Genomic DNA, 22,228 nt, shown 5'->3' on the forward strand with positions numbered 1-22,228 from the left:
CAAGCGGGTTTTATTATGATGATCCACCGACCCCCGTTTGGCAGCCACTTTGGGAATAGACCAGGAGGTCACCCAAGCCTGTCCAACCTGCTACCCAAACTTCGGAGCTTCGACTTCTGTTTTCTCCTCCCAACTACTGCTCTATCTACTTCTGACGTTCTTTACAGTTCATTCTCTACAAAGTTCTTTCGAAGAACCATTCATTCTTTCTTACAGCAACTCCTTGGAACCCCGAGGCTGATCCGTCACATTCTTTCCTGCCTTTTTTTGTTTCAACGACCGCCTTCATCCCCTGCCCCGATCATCGCGTTCCAAGCAACAACACATCATGCGTGTCTCCAGCATTCTTCCTATTGTTCTGGCCGCTGCGCCCGCAGTGGTCTCTGCCCGTGGTACCTTGGGCTTTTCGCTGGGCGACAAGCTTCCCAATGGGGACTGCAAGACCACCAAGGACTACGAGCTTGACTTTGACAACCTGAAGGACCTTTCCACCCTTGTGCGCACTTACTCCGGCAGCGAGTGTAAAACCCCCGAGAACATTATTCCCGCGGCCAAGAACAAGGGCTTCAAGGTTGTGTTGGGTATCTGGTAAGTCCAATGGAGAACTTTGCTTTTTCTGCCACCGTCATCGCTACGCTCGTGGGGTTGTGAGATGCGCAGAGCCATCCCCACAACATTGTGTTAATTCCACGCTGTGAGTTGCAGGGTCGGACCTCAGAAAAAGGATGACATGAGCACCAACGATGCCTCCTTCCAGAAGGACTTTGCCGCTCTCAAGAAGACTGTCCCTGGTAACGAGGACGTGATTGAGGCCATCACCGTCGGTTCCGAGACGCTCTACCGTGGCGACCTGACTGGTCCCCAACTGCACAAGTACATCTCGACCGTTGCGAAAGAATTCCCCAAGGTGACTGTCGGTACCGCCGACAGCTGGAACAAATTCGCCGACGGTACTGCCGATGACCTGTTCACTACCAGCCCCGTGGTCACCTACGTTCTGGCCAACGCCTTTGCCTACTGGCAAGGCACTGTGGCCGACAAGGCCTACCAGACCTACTTTGACGACATGTCCGGTGCCATGTCCCACATCCAGAAGATCGCTGGTTCCAATGCGGACAAGATCCGTGTGATTACCGGCGAGACTGGCTGGCCCACTGGTAAGTACACTTTGACTTTACTTCTGGGGAACTCCATACAATGACATAGATCCCATTTGCTGATCCTGTGTCAAACTACTCTAGACGGTGGTTCAGACTATGAGAACGCTCTGGCCGGAACCAAGAATGCCGAGACCTACTGGAAGACCGGTGTCTGCGGCATGCTCGACTGGGGTGTCGATCTGTTCTACTTTGAGGCCTACGACGAGGCCTGGAAGCCCACTAGCATTGGTGACAACGGCAAGGCCATGAACGAGAACCACTGGGGTCTGTTCACCGCCGACCGCAAGCTCAAGTTCGACACCACCTGCCCCAAATAGATCAAGCTGCAATCTCATCCGTGAAGAAGAAGCGCGTGGTGAAGCCAAGAGTGTCATCTGGGATCTGTCCCCGGCTTCTTGAACGAAAGGAGATAAGTCGAGGACTATAGCACATTGTTATTTGATATTTCTTGTGTAAAATTGGGACCTGTGAATTACTACATCGGGTTAGTTTTGTCGTCCTTGTACTGGCGCCCTAATCCACTGTCTTCAGTCTTGTCACCTCTCCCTCCGTGGCCGCGTGGCGTCGTGTCGATATACATGCATAAACCAGCAAGCTTCCCGCAGAACTGAAAATGAAAATCCACGTCTTTCTCCATCGTGCACCGTGACTGATTCATCCGAAATGATGTTAGACCCCTGCGCAGCGTGTAGCTGGACCGCTGAACGCCAAAATCATGGCAACTACCAAAACCACCTCGACCTGTTCTATGAAGCAGACGACCGAGGCGTCTGGTCGTTGGGCTCAACATTGATATTGAGAGATCGAGGTGCTAGCCTTCCGACCTCCGAGGTACCAAAATTTCAAGTTGTGCAGGAACAGACATATATTCCTGTTCACGCTGTTATGCAGTCTTTCAGAGGAAGACAAACATATCCCTCGTCTTGTACCCTTACGCACGGAGACCTTACTAATTTGAACATCATTGTTGAGGATGGGTCCCTTACCGGCATCGTTGATTGGGATGTGTCTAGATACTTCCCTGTGTGGTGAGTTTATGTGTATTGTGTGTACCTTGGTTCCTGATCGCGAGGATAACACGGAATGGAAGGCATTGTTACGGAAATTCATGCCTGATCGTAACGCCGCCCGTGTATTCTGGCTGGACAGGGCTATGATCATCTTTGCTGGGATCCCAGCAGTGAACGAGCTACCAAGTCCGTGGAGAAAGCAAGACGTGAGGCCTGTTAGGAGGTATGTAGCCTTAGGTTGCTTCTTCAAATGAGTGGGATTTGAAGGTTCGTTTTGGTATATCACACCGAACGCAGAGGAACGCGGAAACCCGAGATGAGAGTAAGACGGCCCGACTTTATCGAAGTACTTTTTGACCACGGCACAGCTGTTACTGGTGCGTGTGACTGAGAGACTGAGAGTAGGTACTAGGTAGAGAGTAACTCTGTTTTTCGACCAGGGACACATCATCCCTTCATGTACGATTCTCCATTTCTATATAGAACAATAGACAGACTGTTACTACTCTTGATACACACTACGACTACATACTACCACATTGGCACATTGGCACATGGCACATAGTACATAGTACATAGTACATAGTACCATCTTCAAGACCTGCAACAATGACCCCCAACAAGCGCCCGTTTGGTCATCTTTGAGATTAAAATATTGAAGTGATGACGACCCGAAGGATCGACAGGGTCACACCTAGGGTTGCTGGAAGGCAATAAGAGAGAGAAGCTGCAATTAGCGAGGCTTTTCAAACGTGTAGGTTCTGATTGCGAGTGCTCTAGGGACGTCGAGATCAAAAGGCGACTCACTTTCTCGGTATTCATTATCAGCACGATTGCCAGAAAACAACCTGGTCTGAGCAGATTGCTATTTCTTTGGTATCAAGGCCTTGAAGGATGGCCCAGTGCCGACCGGACCCTCTATGCATATAAACATATCGAATATACCACCCAGATTAGGCCACTTCTCGAGATACACTGGAAAGCGCAAATCGAGGTGTGTTCCAGATGCATGAAACCAGAGATAGACAGTAATTTAGTACAATTGTACCTTATCATGATTGTACCAAAGTCGAGGATCCGGGAAAGAACCTAAGAACCACGGTTCGGTTCTACCCCTGAACCCATCTTGGGTGACTTCGTGGGGCAATGTTTACCTTTCACAAGACAAATTGATCCGGAGTCAAGAGCGTGCTATAACATCAAGCAACGGCAAGGGGGACTATCTACAAGAGGCAGCTTCTCACATAGTCAAGTCATACTGGTCGTCTGTCCAGCGCACTCGACAGAGTCGATATAGCATGCGTTACACCTGGCGTGACAAGGTTGAACTGACGATCCACTATCCAGTAGCGGTCAACCTTGGCGGGCGGATTCTCTCTGCTTTTCCATATCACTCCAGCCTAAGATTTTGGGCTCTCTGGGGTACCCGCGACTGGACAAATAAGAATGAACCTCCCAGATTGGGAGTCCAAGCGGGCACTTCAATGTGGGAAGATGGGCGATCCGTCGTACCCATTCAGCGGTGCTGCTCCGTTGCATGTGCGCGCCGCTCAATGGTCACTTGCATGCTCTGCTTCGCGGCCTAGGTGGCCGACTGAGCTAATTGTAACTCACATTAGTGGCTGCTTTGCGATCTTCTGCATCTCAACGGCCTTGCCCTGGGTCGAGAACTCTCCTGAGAGCGCTACGGCCCTTTCGGACCAACTGTCACTCGATCGGAGTGCATGTACCTATGTACTATGTACTATGTACTATGTATGTAGTACATTGGTATACCTTTGGTTTGACCGATCTGTTACTAGTGGTAGTCGAGACTAGCATCGTTCACCCCAGTCGTCGTCAAATCTAGTAGATAGTCCGAAAATTGCATGTTCACTCCGAGAGGGCAAAAAAACAAAACAAAACAAAAAAAGCAAGATCGGCCTCCGTTTGTGACTACCCAGCACGGCTTTGCAGTGGGAACCACGGTGCGCTCCTCAGGGGAGGTTTTACCCCTGAAGACTCGTGGTGCTTTGAAGTACCGGGTACCTCCACCCAAAGCCCATCCGCGCCGGCGGAGAACGCCCAGTGGTAACATGACATAACCAGCGATTTTTCCAACAGACAGTGTGATCTTCCTCCCCTTTCCCCTGTCCTTGCGTGGTCAGCCTTCCTACTATCGCACTTGTGATCCTCTCTGTCACCCACAATTCGAGGCCTCGAGTCCTCAACCCACGCCCCTCCTCCCCCTTCCTCTTGGTTTCCACCCTCCCGCCTCCCGGAAAGAAGAACATTCCTCGGTCGACTGGAATTGGCATCATCCGAGGACCCCGACCTGTCCTGTCTTGTCGCGGTCAATCACCAATCAGAGGTCGGTCCTGCCAAATATACTGAACTCGTGGGTCTTCCATGCGTCAACATTCTGGACAATAAGCGGAGCGGCAAGCAAGTGCTTGCTGCAGGAGTCGACACGGAAGGTGGGTTTCTCCAATCTGCCTCACGTCCTTCAACAATTGTTCTATACCTCTGGCACCGTCGGACCGTGTGCATGCGCTGCTTGATGGACTCCGTCGTGGCCGCTTTTTATTCGCTCAAATTCCTCGATTGATCGTTGCAACGTCTCGCAATCGTCACGTCGCAATTCTTTGCTTCCCGCCTCAATTGCTCAATTGGTCTTGTCTAATGACAGACCGGACTGGCAGCACAACCGAGGGAGCCTTGTCGCTGACTTTCTCTGCTTGGATGGGATGATAGATCTAGATCACGCCGTCTCCCCCGCCAGCACGGCGTCGCGTGCATTCAATTCGCTCGACGCGCGCAGTCAACGTGACGAATTGCAACTAGGGCCCTCTGTGCTCTTGTCCTCTCCTTCATCCAGAGAGTCAAGCCCGTGCAGCGCCGGATCGCCCTCCCAGCGGCGTTCACCACGAAGTATCACCCTTGAGCCGCCGCAACTGCCATTCTTGTCGGCCCATCACCTCTCGCGTCGGCCACAGGAGTCCCTTGTATCGTCCCCAGAGACACGTCGGGCAGAAAGTAGTATTTACTACACCACAGCCTGGGGCTCCCCGTATGCTGCACCCAGCACTCGAAGACTCTCGCTGACTCTCAGCCAATTTGCCGGTATCGATTCCGTCTCTCGTGAGAGCTCTCCGCCCGCGTCTATCAGGATCAATCCGCCCGAGCTTCGACGAGCAAGCGTTGCGGAAGGATTCACGGGTCCATCCAATTATAACGAAAGGACCATCCGGGACTTTACGCAAGACTGGATAAACCAATACCTATCTGGTCAGCAAAGGACGGAGAAAAGCAACTGGCTGAGCGACGATTCCGGAAGTGAAGCCCCTTCCTATTTCACCGCGAAGAACCACCTGGCAGACGATCTCTCGGACGACTGGCTTGGTCTTGAAGAGGAGAAGCGCGAAAGCGATCTGCTGAAGACTCCAACCCTTTCGGACTTTGTTGGTCGAAGGGCTGCCTTGAGAGGGAAAGCCAAACAGAACAAGCACAAGCGTACTGATACTCTGCGCCAGGAAGACTTTTGGGGGTTTGCATACGACAAAGACCAGCCGACGGATACGATGGCTGCTTCATTGGATCTTCACCAGGTAGCGGAGGCCGTCTCGTCGACAGAGAAGCCACTGCCACCGCCGCCTCCCGCTAATTTAGCAGACGACCAGGCAGAGGCAGAGGTAGCCGCAGCGATACAGCCAGGCTCGCAGCCGGAACTCGTGAGCAGGCAGACTTCGAATCCGGCGGTCTCGTCAGCCTCACTTGCACGACCACGGAAGAAGCTTGTGTGGCGCGGGAAGGCCTGTGTAATATATCTCCCTCAAGACGACCAACGAGGGTCTGAACAAGCCGGACGTAGTCTGATGAAACGGACAGATGTCGAAGAGAAATTGAGGCAATGGGAGGAGCAAGGATGGGACGTGCGTGGATTCTCTGTTGGAGACGAAAACGACCCTTCAGCAACGACTGATCTTGGAGGATTGAGCCGTCCGCTATACCCTGATCCATACGAGGTATATGAAGAGTCAAAAGGGCAAAGGCCATATATTCAGTTCCCCAACAAGGCTGTCTGGGATGCCTATGTCGCCGAGTTGCAGGAGGCAAAGCTACGGGCTCTGGGAGTTTCCTTTGGCGACCCTGAGCCTCAACCGTCGATTTCCCCGGCGTCTGCCGCGCAAACACCTTTCGCTGGCCTCGTGGCCTCGCCGCCGATTCCCACTGCGTCAGCCGCCAGCAATCCGATGGGACAGATGCATCCATTCTCGCCGCACTTTGGCCAGCCTGTGGGCTCGAGTGCTGGCCTGGGTTCCTTGGCTTCACCTGCATCGCAGTTCAGTGTACAGACTCCATTTATGGGTATTGAGCAGAATATGATGCCAGGATACCCATTCCAGTTCCAGCCAACGCCGCCGGCGCAAGGTGCGATGACACCTCAGAGCTTGGTTAATCTTCGTCATGCCAGTGCCTCTGGCGGTCCCACTGCACTTTCCAGCCTCAATTCGATGCTTTCACCTGTATCGCCTCTCCACGATCAAAGTCATCTCCATGGCTTCAACGAAAAGGCTGTGTGGGACAATCAGCACAGGTTCGACAGCCGAGAAGACACACAGCCTTACCCTGCACCTCAAACTCCCGTCAATGCTCCAGACCATTTCCACGCCTCCAACGTGGAAATTGCTCACCCAACACCTCGCGGGCACGGTCACAACCTGAGTGAGACACTTCAACGGGGACTTGACCAGATGAACCACTCCGAATACCGTACGGACGATCGACCTGAGCATCTTGCAACTAGTGAACGCCGTGACCACCAGCATGGTTTCAATAATGGGGTCTTCCCGTCTCACTGGCCCATGCATGAACTCGATCAGCAACACCACATCCACGGCAATGTCCAACAGGCCCCACACTCCTTCACAACACAACCGCAGCCCCACGGCTTCTACAACACACATTACGGGCAAACAGATGGTCACGACGGCTCGGACCTGGAAACTAATCCTAGTCTCAGCGGTACGCCTCAAATTCGCAGTGCTCTTCCTCACCAGGGACCATGGCACGAGTCCAAAGCTAGCCACCACTCAAAACATTCACTCTCATCGCTTAACGTTGAAGCTAAGCCATTTGACCCAAGTGCTTCATTTGCGTCACCCCCGTCAACTTTTGGTCACAACGCTTATCAATTTGGAGCGATGGACGAAATGGGCCAGCCCGGACTTGGGTTCACTGCTCTCCCGCCTTTTGCACCTGCCAACCCTTTGAGTACATCGCTGCAGCAGAGCACGGTACCCAAGCTCGAGCAGAAGCCCAGCATGTTCAAATTCTCTGCTGCATCGTTTAATGTTGAAGCACCCGAGTTCAATCCCTCGGCAAGCATCACTTCAAATGCAAGCGCCGAGCAGCCATCTGGCAGTCGCACCAAAATATTCGGCGATATTGACTTTGCGGGGCATGCGATCCCTTCGAAAGAATCAAAGGCCATCCCTATTGTTCGACCGGATAGGAATGACTCTGTCCAGGATAGCTATCACGAGCAGGAGACTATGGATGATGCCAGCGGACGCCCGGTTCCTACGGACCGTCATAAGCGTGCTCGTCGGGGGATTGGTCATGCTCAGGGGGAAAGTCGCTACAGTCTTTCCTCGCAGCCCTTGGGCGAGCTGAGCAACGTCCAGTCGACGGGTGCTATTCAAGGCTTCGCCGAAGGCAAGGAAAACGCCGTGCCTGAAAACAGTAAGGTTACCGAGAGACGAGGTACTCCTGTGAGTGAGGCCACCACTTGGACTTTGTTCGATGCCAAGAATGAGGATAGCCCAATTCGCTCAGGCGAAAACACGGAGGAACGTCAGGAGGAGGCTCATCCTCACATGAAGAGGACTCCTGGTACCGCCCAGAAGTCCACGAAGCATGCACGCCACGAATCTCACATTTCAATCAAGAGCGACAAGCTGTCTGCTAACACTCGGCCATTTGAGATTGAGCCTGTTGCTTCTTCTGACATGCCCCTGGGCACGACTTCTGCGCGTGAGGAAGAAGGCAGAGTGGCATCAACGGAGTTCGATTATGACGAGTCTCAAAAGGTCAACAGCGAGTCCGTGAGGAATGGCCTCATGGCATCGCGGTTCGCTACTGCAAGCCCTCCTTCTACGCAGAATCTCGCGAAAAGCGCAAGTGAAATCATCAGAGAAACGCCACGCCCGAAGCCGGACCTGTCTCGATGGCAGGAATCAGCGGAGGAATCGCCAGACGAGGACGAGCTCAACGCTATCATGGACCAACTCAATGATGACTCTGACGTTGGCATTGAGCGCCAGCATACGCCGTTACCTCCTCAGTATGCCCCTGAATCTGCCCCAACCAAGGAGCATCGCTTTGGACCAGCCGAAGGCCGCAGCGAGGCCCCAAGCCCTAGTCCAGGCGGAGGCCAAAGATCATACAAACTTGCTATTCCGCGATTGGGCTCTGATATTGATGTCAACAGCAATGGGACGTTCTCACCTCACAAAAGCCTTATTTCGCGACTTCATTCCCCCGTGCGACAGCTGGTCACTGAGAACGATCACGTCAGCGACTGGGATGACATGATCTCCTCCGGTGAGGATGAGAAGTTTTTCAACCGCAATCGCTTCTTTGATCGGCGTATCAATGATCTGGTTGGCTCAGCCATCGATGAGCGTTTGACCCCAATGGAGCGAGCACTGGCCGTAATCCAGCAGTCTGTGGCTACCATTGCGTCTGGGACTGCAAGTCGTAGAGTTTTCCGCAGCACATCTGCCGAAATGGAGGACAGCGATGCCGATGACGAGGACGACGAGGAAGAGCAATTGAACTCTGTTCGTGAACGCTCACCGCATTATCTGCGCGACCGTAAGCTGGAGATGTTGAAGAGCGTCGTGATGGAAGCGCTGGTTACGCACGACATGCCTAATCGCGGAACTCAACATTCGAGTCGGAGTGAGATGGCTCAGCTCAAGGAGAGCATCGCTGAACTTCAGGCTTTGACCATCAAGAAACTGGCTCAAGACCCGGTAGGCGATATGCGTGAGATCCTAGAGGAATCTCTTGCTCGCCATGCCGCGCAGCAGACTCCGCGACTCTCAGAGGCAGAAGAGATTGGGGCCGACAGCCTTATGCTTCAGATTGACGGCCTCAAACAGATGTTGAGACTCGCTGACGACCGTGCCGAGACTGAATACCGGCTGCGTCGGGAAGCGAACGACTCCGTTGCTGAGCTGCAACACTTGTTGAAGGTCGCCGAGGAGGATGCTGCTCGTCACAGCGCTGCGGCAGAAGACGCAGAGGCACGTCTTCTGCAGTTCAAGGAAGAGAAGATTCCTCATCTCGAGAAGATGCAATTCCGCTCAGAGGCCTTGGCCGACGAGAGTGAAACGCTCAAGGTCACTATTGCGGAATTGTCGACTAAGAATATTGCTCTTGAAGGCACGCTAGATGAGTACCGTGTCTCTGCGGATAGTTTCCGTCGCCAGCTGGAGAGCACAAAGACAGAGAATGCGTCTTTGCGGGAGACGGTCGACGCTTTGCGCACACGCATTGAGGACAGTATGGCTGCTCGACAGAACTTGACTGAGAAGTTTGACAAGCTGCAAGCTGACATGATTAATGTCACCTCTGACGTTGTGCGCGAGCAAGCTACTTTCAGGCGGAAAGAGGAAGAGTACCTTGCCAAGCAGAACATGCTGCAGGCATCGTATGACCGCGAGGTCAAGTTGCGCGAGAAGTTGGAGGAGGAGATCTACCACTTGGAGAAGCAGGAGAAAGAATCAGCAAAGACCAAGTTCCTGTATGAGCAATCACGGCAAGAAAACTTTAAGATGGAGGAGACTGTTTCCCTCCTCCGAGCAGAGAACCATAACCTTCAGCTCACTGCTGCCCGTTTCGAGCGTGAGTCCAACGAGGCACGTGAGACCAGTCGTGTGGAGATTCAGCGGATGCGCTCATCGTTGGAAGCCGACCTCGAAGCTTCTAACAGCCAGGTGAATATTGTTCGTGCCGAGCTTGAAACTCAAATCCTTCGCCTCGAAACCCAGTTGGACAATGTCCGGTTGGATAACGACACCTCTCGCGAGCGCTACGAAATGCTCCTGGAAGAAGCTAAGGAATCGCGTCTAAATGCTGTTGCGACTGCAAACCAGGCGCGGGAGATGGCTCTTGAGGACCAGCGTAAGACGCATGAACGAGTGCTCAATGATCTTCGGGAACGCCATGCCCGGGCTTTGCACAACTCTTCAGAGGATCGTCAGCGGGGCGAGGCTCACATGAACGACCGATTGGCCTTGGCAGACGACCGCGCTAAGCACCTTGAAGATCGCGTAAAACACCTTGAGGAGAAGCTGGAAATTGCGCAATCCGCTGCCCGAGCTGCCGCTGAGGCTGCGCAAAACGCCAAATCTAGCTCTTCCACTCACCAGGTTTCGACCTCGGCAGCACCTGTACACTCGTCTTCGCCGTCGATGTCCTACAAGGCGGCGTCCCAGGAGCCCGAGAAGATTTCACCTCAAGCCCTGCGCGAGTCAATCTTCGTCTTGCAGGATCAGCTCCAACAACGTGAGACTCGCATTGAGGAGCTTGAGCAGGAGGTTGCTTCAGTGGACAAGAATGCCCCCAACAAGATCAAGGAGAGGGATAGTGAGATCACATGGCTTCGTGAACTTCTTGGAGTTCGCATCGATGATCTGCAGGATATCATCAAGACCCTCTCCCAGCCCTCTTTCAACAAGCATGCTGTCCGTGATGCGGCTATTCGTCTAAAGGCCAACCTGCAAATGCAGCAACAGGAGCGCGAACGAATCTCAAATGGGTCAGGTCTGCCGTCCTTGCAATCACTCTCTGAGCTTGCTGCCTCGCCAAGATCATTGCCTTTAGCTGCTGCCGCCGCCTGGGGTAACTGGCGAAAGGCTCGCGATGGGGGCAATGGAGGCTCAACGCCTTCTGAGCAAACACCGTCCAAGCCCAGCAATGCCGGGACCTTCCTGTCGGGCCTTTTGACGCCTCCGAGCTCTCATGCTCGCGCGAATCCTCCGAGGGGGGCCCCAAATCGACCCCTGTATGGCGAGGCGAGGCCCTTGAGAGGTCATGCCTCCACTGCTCGTCAGGAGCCAAGTCGCGTAGAGCCCACGGTCCGCCAGGACAGCCCAATTTCCGAGACGCCGAGAACTCCTCCTTTGCTCCACCGCTCAAGCTACGACCATGACGCGGAGCCAGCAAATTACGAAGAAGCTCAATTCGCCTCGGATGACATTGAGTCCACCGTTGATGGTATGGTCTCGGCGTCGCCAAAAGATTCCGATGAGGGGCCCTTTGGACCTTCCATTCCCTCTGAGCCCGTCCTCGAGGAGTAAGCAAGCTTCCAGCTGAGCTGCACTAGACGGCCTTTTGCAATAAGAAACACTTTTCAACACAATCCGAGACTTCCTGAAGGCGAATCTTCCGGCCTTTCTTTTCCATTGGACGTTGGCTATCAATGTCCCCATCACCTCTCCGAAATTGCACATTCCTTTCTTGCCATCTGCAATATGCGCACCAGTCACCCTCCCGCCCTCTTTACTGTAAATTCTTTATTTCCTAGTCAACTTTGCCACTCGTTGCCCACCAATAATCCAGCCCCAATCCATTTCTATTTGATGAAGGCTGGATCCGTCATTTCCAAATTTTCACCCGGGTTTGATACCATCTTGTTCTGATTGTCCCGTCGTGCTCATAGACCGGTGAATGCGCACTTTCATCTCTTTCCTCTGAGAGAATTTCACATCTCTTCTCGTTCGCGCTTCACACGTGACACCTTACTCAGGAAGCTTGTCATTTTGTACTCATATCTCTTACTCTACATATTAATTTGCGAGGCATTATCTTTGTCACTCAGCTGGGTTCAAGCAGTGGTTGTATATAAGAGAAACCTCTATATCCGTTCAATCTTCCCTATTTCTTCATTCAACCCCATAACTCTCTGCTTTACGGAGGGATATATAGCCTCTGAGCAGCACGTGAAAGCGGCGCAAGTTACGAATTCAGCTCGCTGAAAAGTCATGAACCTCATTAGAGAGCCTGCTCCCCATGCTCTTCGTATCGGTTGACTACTCAGTCTGTGACCACAGACTAATCGAAGTACTTTGATCGGATTTAAAAGAGGTTAATGACCGTCAATTCTATCGGCGAGGATACCCACTGCAGTAGATGTTAAAGCACCACCTCGCTGGAAGCCAATTACCCTTAGCGATTGACGAGGTTAGTCAGAACGTAAGAATTCCAGTCTAAAGTAGTTGCGGCTGCCTGAATGAATGGGGAACAAAATTGAACTGTTTCATCGTTGTGTGGACTCCAAAGAACTTTTTCCAATGCCCGGGAAATATGATGTTTCCTTCACTTGGGCGGTTATCTTTGCTCGGCGAACTGCAAAACGGGCTCTCTGTTTACCAGGGTGGTCCGAGCGTCTCGAATTGACACCTTGCGCCTTGTTCAACTCCGCGGCAGCTCCCTCAGCGCCTGGATCCGCAAACCGAATATCAGCACTCGCGGCCAGATACTTCTTCTCATACCCGGAATATCACAGGAAGTTCCCGATCATTGCCAAGATGCGATTCTCTACCGCGTCGCTCCTGGTCACTGCGCTGGGATGGGTTTCCGCCGTCACCGCACACAACATTCAGCTCAAGGCTCACTCGCGGGAATGCTTCCACGAGACTCTGCATAAGGATGACTTGATGACGGTGACTTTCCAAGTTGGAGATCGGGAGTTTGGGGGTAGTGGAAACCTTGAGATTGACTTTTGGGTAAGTTGCATTGGGAATCGTCAGGCGATTCGTTTCGCCCCCGGTCGTGTTTCCCCCTGTTATGCTGCTCCGCGACTGGGCGCTTGTAAAGGTTCCAGACAGAGGTCACGGTGGCAGATGTGCGGTATCTTTTTTTCTCGGGAGCTATGTTGACTGATTCTTTTCGTTCATCATTATAGGTTGAGGACCCTCTCCGCAATCGCCAATACTATAAGCAGGCCATCTCCAACGAAGATTACTCCTTTACCGCACACGCCGACGGCAAATACACTTACTGCTTCAGCAACGAAGGCTGGACCTCCAACTCCAAGGAAGTCTCTTTCAACGTGCACGGAATTGTCTATGTGCCTGAACACGAGATGTCGGCAGACCCCCTCGAGGCGGAAGGTAAGCCCCCATCCGGGAACTCAGGTCGTAAACGACGCAAATGACGCTACAAGAAGAAGGCTGACGCTTGATGTATCATCCGCAGTCCGCAAGCTTTCCGACTCTCTCGCGCAGGTCAAGGACGAGCAATCATATATCGTGGTCCGTGAGCGAGTGCACCGGAATACTGCCGAGAGCACAAACGGTCGTGTCAAGTGGTGGAGTCTTTTCCAGCTTGGAGTTGTAATTGGCGAGGGTATCTTCCAAGTCTGGTGGCTTAAGCGCTTCTTCGAGGTGAGTTTATATCATTTTGTTATGGAATGACCGGTGTCGAAACATATATGCTGATCCGCTTTTTCTACGCTCAGGTCAAGCGTGTGGTTTAGACAAGCCTTGTACCGTCCACTATTTCTGTCCCAATCCCCCACCACGAAAAAAGCAACGAGGTGCAATCCTGTCGAGTCTCTTAGGATTCTGGTTTGCATCTTCGGCCCATTTCGCCGCCATCTCCTGCTGTACTGGGCACGCAAGCGTGGTCCAGGTCTTGTCGGTTTGCGTTTTATATCACGTCACGGTTTCATGCATACATTTTTGGTAGCCTTTAATATAAGTGTACGAACATTTGCGTGCGATGTAGCTTGTCATGAGGGTCATTGTCGACATGGGTGGCAAAGATTATTTTGGTTCTGACTTGCGGTCCCTAGTCGCTGGTTCATTGACAGTACGCTATGTTCCAAGGTTGCGGGATCAGATCTGCTCGCCAACATTGACAGGTCCAGATATGGATGAGTATTTCAACCACGAAAATTGTAGGTCCTTAGTGCGGCATGACCTACTGGACACCCAGTGTATAGTGCGTACTAGTAGCTACTAGCTACTTGCCACTACCGAGATCGATTTTCGCCTGCACTAGCCAATGGTGATGGCGATGGGCCCTAGATGGCTTATCAATCTCTGCACCGTTTACGCAGGTCAGCGGATTGCAAGAACATTTTGAGGCCTTTTCAGATTCAACCTTGTCATCAGCCTTCAACACAGCTTTTCTTATTGATATTTTGACTGTTGGTATGAAAAGACGTTTCATCGTTCTACCTGCATTCGTCGAGAACCTCCCAATTGATGGTGCGGCTTCTCGAGCGATGGACATCATCAGGGCCGGTTTCGACCTTCTGAAAGAGCCATTGGAAGAGCCTCTCTCTCAACGGCCATCTGAAGGGACAGAGGAAATCAACTTGTATTCTCATGCTAGTATTTCACAGTCAGTACATCCCAATAGACAAGAAACACCAAGGCTACACTCACAAGTCGCGTGTTCCCAAACCGACTGATCATCCGGTGAAGTGCGCTGAGCACAATTAAAAGGCTCATCAATCCACCAAGTGCTATGCTGCGAGTCAAAGACCAAAGGAAACTCCGTGGCAGGATCACACAGGCGATCAATCTGTGGCGCGTCGCCGGAGCTAATCGTAAACCAATAGAGATTGGTATCTTCGCGGATCTTCTCGCATTTGTAGAAATATCCAATCAGACCCGGTCCAAAGACATCGCTGCGGAAATCAACTGAGATTTTCTTGTTTAGATTGATATTGTCACAGTCGGCTTTCATGCCCTCTTGGCTCGTTTCGTCGGCCGCCTGGGTGGTATAGCCCTTGGCGGTATGGGTTCCGTTGGCTGACCACGTCCATTGTGGCAGTGCGACCGTTTCTGCGATGGATTGGAGGAGGAGGCTGTTGGGCATAGTTCTGGCGTTTGTGGAGCAGCTTGCCTGGATAGCAAGAAGACTCATTGCGCCGAACAAGACGGAATGCTTCATTTTCTTGGAATGCGGCGTACAAGGTAGAGTAAGATTGGCAAAGTAAGTCAGTCTGTGGGGTTGTCCAGTGGGATTCCCAGAGATCACGGTGATACTTATATTCGAGTTGCACGATCAGATCTGCGTTCGATATCCACTTGTACTGGACTGACCTGGAACAGGAACAAGACTGGGCTACGCAGTATGAGTTGATATTAAGACGCACTTAAAGCTAATCTCGAAACTCGGGTGTCCAAAAGTGGTTTGCGTACCCGCGGCTAAGACACCTAAAAACGGAAGAAGTGTCAGGATGATGTATGTACATAACATACTACATACTACATCCTCTTTTGCACGATCGGCGACGGCTCCAATCACAAGTTGGACGGTATGAATATCGTGGAAATACCGAAAGCTTGCTCACCGTGCTTTATCACTCAGAAAGGAGAAAAGTCTCAGCAGGTCAGAATGCAGCTGAGTATTCATTACAGTCACTGGATCATCCGACAGAGACGGGTTGCCCTCGGGAAGCGAGATTCACTCGCGACACAACAATCTACCTCAGATCCTAGCATCAACAAGGCGTGCAGCTCATCAGATTGATGACTTCACGCCGGTCCAGGTTCCTGAAAAAATGCCTTGGAATCACCAGCCCAGCTTCAAGTTGAGTCAAGACCATTCATTGACAGGATCGGGGATCTAGCAGACAAAAGGAAGTCTGTTGCTTGGGGGTAATTACAAATGAACGAACGGGCGGATTAATAGGAGCTTGCGAGAATGAATATTTGTACATGCTGAGGGATGGTCAGATTGAATCAATGCTTGACTGTCCCAAACTTGTCTAGAAGAATGACAGGAGGCGTCCCCTAAGGTGAATGTGAACATGCTCGAGGTTGTGAAGGAGTTTGTGTTTGATTGTTACTCAGAAATCCCCTCTGTGGCCTATTCAAATGACGCAGTAACAATCCCCTCTGTGGCCTATTCAAATGACGCTTTTCATGACAAGTAAACAGACCGAATGCAAATGGATAGTCAAAGAGATGTCATGATTATAGATATAGATGCCTTGGCATTCGTATCTATTGTCACGATCGTACAACATGGGCACCCACCCATCTAATTCATCCACCTTCGCTTGCCAACCTAGGGTATACGGGTCTGGACCCTAAGCAATAAAATAAGCCTTGTCTCAATCTCCTGGCGCTACAGTTCCACCATTATTCGAGTTTCAAGAGATGAAGACTCTCCTTCCCTACCTCATACACATCCACGTCAGCTTGACCAGACCCGAAGAACCACTCGTCGATCTTGATTCAGTAGATGACATCAAACGCCAAGCTACCTATTATTTGCAGCATACATAATCCAGAAGTCCTCATATTTCCAGCCGAGTCACATCTAGAAAGTCACAACCTTAGCTCTCTTCGACTCGCCTGTTTCCGACCCGGTAAGTGTTCGTATGGCATGTGATACTACTGTCTCATCGCAGTCTATAGCCTAGATAGAATCTCTCCTAGCCAGTCAATCTGACGCTTATCCCTCTCTCATATAGTGATGCTGCACCTAGTGTAGCCACCTCTCAACAGTAAGAATCCTCCAATCTTCGCACTCTCTCATTGCCTCAAGGAAGACTGGGAGCCGTCTTTCGTACTGAACACGCCATTCATCCATGTCGTTCTTCCAATATTTCGGCTTTTTCAGAAGAAGCTCCCAGGGAAAGTATGAGTGAATTCCACCGGCGCGGTATAAGCAATTTCCCAATCGACCACACCGCCACCTTTCCACTTCGTTCATTATCACGTTCTGTAGTCGAAAGTCGTCGCTGAGAATAGGTCATCGTCGTGGGATCAATACAGCAAGAACTCTTGGACCTGCCATACATAGACCGTCAATGAAATTGGTTCCTTGAAATTGCTTCCATTCTCGAACATTTTGTAAAGATAACCACCTCTCGGGTCTCAATCACTGCTAATCTAGAGCTGAGGCAGGCTCACACTCGCGTTATCATCATACCAGATAAAGAAGGAGTCTTTCTCTGGGCCGGCCAGAAAGTACGGTATTATTCCCCGGGCGTAGTTTAGCTATATTATATATAGTCGTAGATAGATAGAATAGATAGTCTACCGGGATTAGTAGACGGGCGGCAGAAGTGTCGAAAAGTACTGATTGGCTGAAAAACGGAATATCGCACAACGATTGGCCGAAACGTACAGGACTTTGCAACTTAGAGGTTTGATATGTTTCGCCTAGATCTGATATGAGAGGATCCGCGAAAGCTGCAGGTTTATGACATCTCTAAAAGTCATTGAATATCTTGCAGGCTATGGTTCTTTGTTAGTCAACAAAAATGATGACTTATAAGCTAGATCACGGCGGAAACCTTATTGCACCGGGCCTTGAGGGCCAATGAAAGCGAACTGATGGCTGCGAGAAGACAGGACGAAGGGGTAGGGAGTGTGACTCGGCCTTGCACAAATGCGTTGAGTTATGCACGGTTCCGGCCCTGTAAGTAGTCGAGGTGGGAATCCCACCTCGATTCCTATCTTTATGTATGCTGTAAAAGATAGAAAAGTACCTTGGATTCAAGATCTGCCTAACCTCTGGATATAATAAAACGTCGGAAGGATTAGCTGTCTGCTTCCTACCTCGGACGTTCTTGGCCTAATGGGATGATCTGTGTATGATGAGGATGCGGCTCCAATGAATTATAAGAGAATCTTGACACAGCCTCGCGCAAATACATGGGATTTCACATCCGTTCTATGCTATAGTCCAATGATAAACGACAGCTTTGGCCCTAGTCATGCAGGAGACATGTAGTTCTGAAACTCTTTTTTTGGCTAAAGAAATCAGCTACTAACCCTGAACATGATCCAGCAGACTTTTGGATTTCAGCATGACGAGGTAGCTGCAGATGGCGTGACTGGCGAGCACTGAACGAATATTTAAAGACCACACGGCGCTCGTTCAGCCAAAGCATTTCATTCTCTTTTCATCAACGCGCATCCGCAACCACAATCAACACCTTTTTCTAAGTTCATTTCCATCATGGCAGTCGCTGTAACTTCTCCGATCGTTATCCCTGGCCTTAATGCTCCTCCTACTATTTGAGGACCTCCAGCAGTCATCGTAAGTGTAGGAGAACCTTAGTGACTTGTGGTTAGACTGGCAGCGTGCTAATAAAATTTGAAATAGTTACAATCTTCTACCGGACGATGCAGACCAACCACAAGTGCAGAAAATTCACCTTCAGGAGCTTGCTAGCCTCGTTTCACGTTTCAACGTCCAGAAAATATTTAGACTGCATCTCATCTACGGTCACCTCTAACTCGAGGAAGACAAAATCATGCTTGGCACGTCCCTAAAATCTGTTCGGGGATACTGGACCCAGCCCACTTCTATTGCAGACATCAACCCGGCAGAGATCCATAGTCATATCTTCAAGCTAACAGCCGGCGGCGAGATACAAGCCTACGAGTATCGCCAAGGACCAACGGCCAGTCTAGATGATGTCGACCCCGTGTTCTTCCAGGAACTGGTTAGATACCTTCAAACCTATCATCTAATTAAACTCCTCGGGCTTTAAGTCCTTACTAATAATGCCCCGGCAATAATAATTGAGTTTGTCCTCGCGAATAACGGTACCGTTATATTAGATAAAAGGGATACGAAAGAACGTGGAGTACCTTTCCGCATCACTAGGTTCTTTCTTGAAGAACCAGGCATGACTGAGTTCAAGGACGGAGAGACCTATGCACCAACTATTAGAGGCACCCACCAGGTTTTTACTAACGACAAGATCGAAACGGAGAACCAGCTTATAGCCATCCTCCGGAGTAAGGATATCGTCTTTTAAGTGTATCTTTTACCTAGGAGGATAGTATCGGGATAGTTCAATAGCTGAGGTATTAGTAACGTTTTTTGCTAAAGTAGTTTCCTCTCGCCTACTAGATTTTCAAGTATAATATATATAGAGGCATATAACGTCCCCGCGGCCTACCTTCTAGCATATCATACGCAGGATCAGAAAAGAGGAGCCAACTTACTAACAGCATAGAAAGTATCGAGATATACGAGTGAACTATCCGGCTGGTCCATCCGGATACTTTATACTACGCCTTACGTGTCAAAATTAAACCCGTAATAGTAGAAGAATCCGGCCATCCTCGCAGCGCGAACCAAATATAAGTCAGCGTCAGAGAAATTATAGGCCTCCTCCCGAAAGGTTTACCAGAACAGGCTCTCGAGTTCACGGTAGCCATCGTAGTAGCGCCACCCTTCTGAATCCATCCGACCCAAAAGATTCTCAAGCCCGTAAAGCGCGAAGCCGAAAGGCAGAATCCTTAATTCAGCCCAGTCGACAATTCCTATGATATTTCCAGTTTTGGGATTGACGAGGAGATTCATCATATTAAGGTCACCGTAGCTAAGAACGCAGGGAAGGGCTTTGGAAAAGAGAGCCGGGAGCTCCTTGCGGACCATGTCTAAGTTCGGTGCAAAGCGAGATAGCAGGTTTCGAGCAAGAAGATCAAAAATTTGATTGAAACTCCATAAGCATGTCCGCAGTTATATCTAAGTATGGCCGTAGGTCGTTGTTCCACGACTGCGCAAAGAGCCTGTTCTTAAATGTAAGTTCATGCAAATGAAATCAAAACATTGCTAGGAGTACCTTGCAAAGTCCTTGATAGTGTTACGCTGTCGGAGCATGTCCTCTGGAGGAATACGCGCTATTATGTGAGCAGTTCCAGTAAGATGCTCCATCTCGTAAACATAGACTGGCCGTGAGTCGCCCATGGTACCAAGATACTTGCAGCTAGCCACAAAGTCGGGATGGACTGTTTTAGCGAGAGAAATGTTACCCATGTCAATGACAGAGTTCTCATCTCTGAACTGGAAGAGCTTCGAGTTGTTGGGCCCCGCTGTCACGGTATAGCTACACACTCCTTGCATCTGTAAAGCAGTGGACACACCACCAGCGCGAGAAATGGCAAATTCATCACATTGTTTTCTGGTGACAGTAGTGTTCGAGTTAAAGAATTCATTAATTGCACCGTCAGGGCTGTAAAGAACATAGGTCGTCATTGTGGTGAAGTGGAACGGCGGAGGGAGCTGTGAGGTAATGTAAAGAGAAGAACCGAGTGGACTGGGCCAGATAACCTCAAGGCTCACCGCCATTTAATATTGTCAGCGGTCTTACCACGAAAAAATTCCCCGGGGCGCTGTCCTATCATTAGCCGCGGACCATTCCTCTCATCTCATTAGGGTTAAGATATTAATGCGAAATGAGATCGTTTGGTTTATTTGTTTCAGTGCGTACGCGTCTGTTTGGTTTCCGTCAAAGCTATAAACGTACGACACTCTGCTTCCTGGCTCCACCAAGAATGGTCGCATTTTCCATATCCTTCACTACGATAGCCGCATTTACTGGAGACTTAGGCTCCGGTACACCTATGCCTGTAGTAATCGCTTGCTTTTCTGGGGGATTTTGTGTAGCTTGTCTCGTAATCTCCCAACAAAGAAAATCCTGTTCTTTTTGAGCTTCACCAATGAACAACTTTGATTTATATACCACAGCCGTTTCTTGTACTTCTGCGAGGCGTCTGGGCGATCATAGTCAGAATTGGGTAGTCTAGAGTCGCCTGTGAGCGGAATCCTCCTTCAACACAACGCAGACGATCCCGACAAGCCCTTGCAATCCAGACCATTGCATCCAGGAACGGGAGGCCACGCAGGTTTCACATCCCGCATAACCACGGGCTGTAGTCCATCTGCACTCACGCTACGCTCCTTGTTGAGCCATATGATGCATGCCCTCTCATCAGCCCGTTATTAGCCCGTTCGGTAGGTGACGGCGGGATCGTGGCATGGTTTCGTAGCCGCAGTACCGGCATTGGGGAAGATGCAGCATCGACCGAGTTCAGGGTGCAGTATTTTTGCTATTGGCCCACATAACTGGGCTGGAATTTCGAAGATTCTTCGACTGGATGTAGAGAAACCAGAGAAACCGACGATGACGACAACCGGGCACCGTGGTATTTGCGACCAGCAAACCGCGAGCCATTCTGTGACACCGGGGCTATGCAAAGTAACCTCGGACGGGGCGGACAGAGCGGGGCATGCTGCATCAAATGCATATTGGCATTTTGCAGATACGAAAGAGGGCAGCGGGCTCAGAGATGAGCAAGGCGCACTATTAGAGGTAGACCTCGATAGCTCGTAGCGTGATGATTTGGGAAGTAGTAGAAGCATCGACACGAAATCACACCAATACAGCTACGAGCTAGATCATCCCAGCGATTCTGTTCCAGGGCGACTGCTCCATTTCATGGGAGAGAACGAGGTGGGCGTCGTATCGAGCGGCATCTCCGGTAAAGTGAAAGGGGTAGTGCGTCGGGCTGAAAGCCAAGGCGCAATGGTCGGTGGGGGCCGGAATGGAAGAAAGGGGGCGGCGATGAGTGTAAGATAGAGGAGTTAAGGGGAGGGAGAGGAAGGGCAAAGGAGGTCGAGAGGGCAGGCGTTGTCTTTTATATCGGAGCGATGGGGGGAAAGATGACAAGACGGTGTATTAGGGCGCAAGTCCGGGAACGGCAAAACTAACCAGATCTAGTAATTCACAGGTCCCAATACTAGCTGTCCTAGGACCAAAGTGGTCTTAGGACTGAAAATGTGCCTCGTCAGAGGCCACGACAACATTCTAAATCCTATACGCCGAGCTCGCATCGTAGCCAGCATCGTAGCCAGATCCGCACCAGCATCGCAGCTAGGAACGCAGCTAGGAACGCAGCCAGCATCGCAGCCAGGAACGCAGCCAGTATCGCAGCCAGATCCGCAGCCAGATCCGATCCGCAGCCAGTATCTAAGCTAGATCCGTAGCCAGCAACGCAGCTAGGAACGCAGCCAGATCCGCAGCTAGGAACGCAGCCAGGAACGCAGCCAGGAACGTAGCCAGGAACGCAGCCAGGAACGCAGCCAGGAACGCAGCCAGGAACGCAGCCAGGAACGCAGCCAGGAACGCAGCCAGCATCGTAGGCTGTAGCTAGTAGTATCGTCGCTAGTAGTATCAACTGGCAGCTAGATCCGTCGAGTCTAGCCAATTATGGGCTAGCGTTGCGACCGTAAAAG

General features: G+C 50.9%; 5 protein-coding genes across 5 annotated transcripts; 3 read left to right on the forward strand and 2 right to left on the reverse strand.

Moving 5' to 3' along the window:
• Window positions 1-328: 328 nt before the first annotated feature.
• bgt1 (1,3-beta-glucanosyltransferase Bgt1) lies at window positions 329-1,477 on the forward strand (the record flags this gene model as incomplete). Its single annotated transcript, XM_056932394.1, has 3 exons — window positions 329-588; window positions 706-1,157; window positions 1,242-1,477. 3 exons carry the CDS (start codon window positions 329-331, stop codon window positions 1,475-1,477), a joined length of 948 nt encoding a protein of 315 aa, XP_056792353.1.
• A 3,419-nt stretch (window positions 1,478-4,896) lies between these two features.
• On the forward strand, window positions 4,897-11,520 carry N7539_002792 (putative myosin class II heavy chain (MHC); the record flags this gene model as incomplete). Its single annotated transcript, XM_056932395.1, has 1 exon — window positions 4,897-11,520. One exon carries the CDS (start codon window positions 4,897-4,899, stop codon window positions 11,518-11,520), a length of 6,624 nt encoding a protein of 2,207 aa, XP_056792354.1.
• A 1,230-nt stretch (window positions 11,521-12,750) lies between these two features.
• On the forward strand, window positions 12,751-13,700 carry N7539_002793 (p24 family protein; the record flags this gene model as incomplete). Its single annotated transcript, XM_056932396.1, has 4 exons — window positions 12,751-12,948; window positions 13,128-13,335; window positions 13,421-13,608; window positions 13,683-13,700. The coding sequence occupies 4 exons, from the start codon at window positions 12,751-12,753 to the stop codon at window positions 13,698-13,700; spliced, it is 612 nt and encodes a 203-aa protein (XP_056792355.1).
• Window positions 13,701-14,554: 854 nt separating this feature from the next.
• Window positions 14,555-15,100, reverse strand: N7539_002794 (uncharacterized protein; the record flags this gene model as incomplete). The annotated part of the gene is made up of 2 exons (XM_056932397.1): window positions 14,555-14,559; window positions 14,617-15,100. The coding sequence occupies 2 exons, from the start codon at window positions 15,098-15,100 to the stop codon at window positions 14,555-14,557; spliced, it is 489 nt and encodes a 162-aa protein (XP_056792356.1).
• Window positions 15,101-19,333: 4,233 nt separating this feature from the next.
• N7539_002795 (uncharacterized protein) lies at window positions 19,334-20,188 on the reverse strand (the record flags this gene model as incomplete). The annotated part of the gene is made up of 2 exons (XM_056932398.1): window positions 19,334-19,652; window positions 19,776-20,188. The coding sequence occupies 2 exons, from the start codon at window positions 20,186-20,188 to the stop codon at window positions 19,334-19,336; spliced, it is 732 nt and encodes a 243-aa protein (XP_056792357.1).
• Window positions 20,189-22,228: the final 2,040 nt, after the last annotated feature.

This window comes from Penicillium diatomitis (genome assembly GCF_028827545.1).
Source record: "Penicillium diatomitis strain IBT 30728 chromosome Unknown utg000003l_segment0_segment0, whole genome shotgun sequence".
Classification (NCBI taxonomy): Eukaryota; Fungi; Ascomycota; class Eurotiomycetes; order Eurotiales; family Aspergillaceae; genus Penicillium; species Penicillium diatomitis.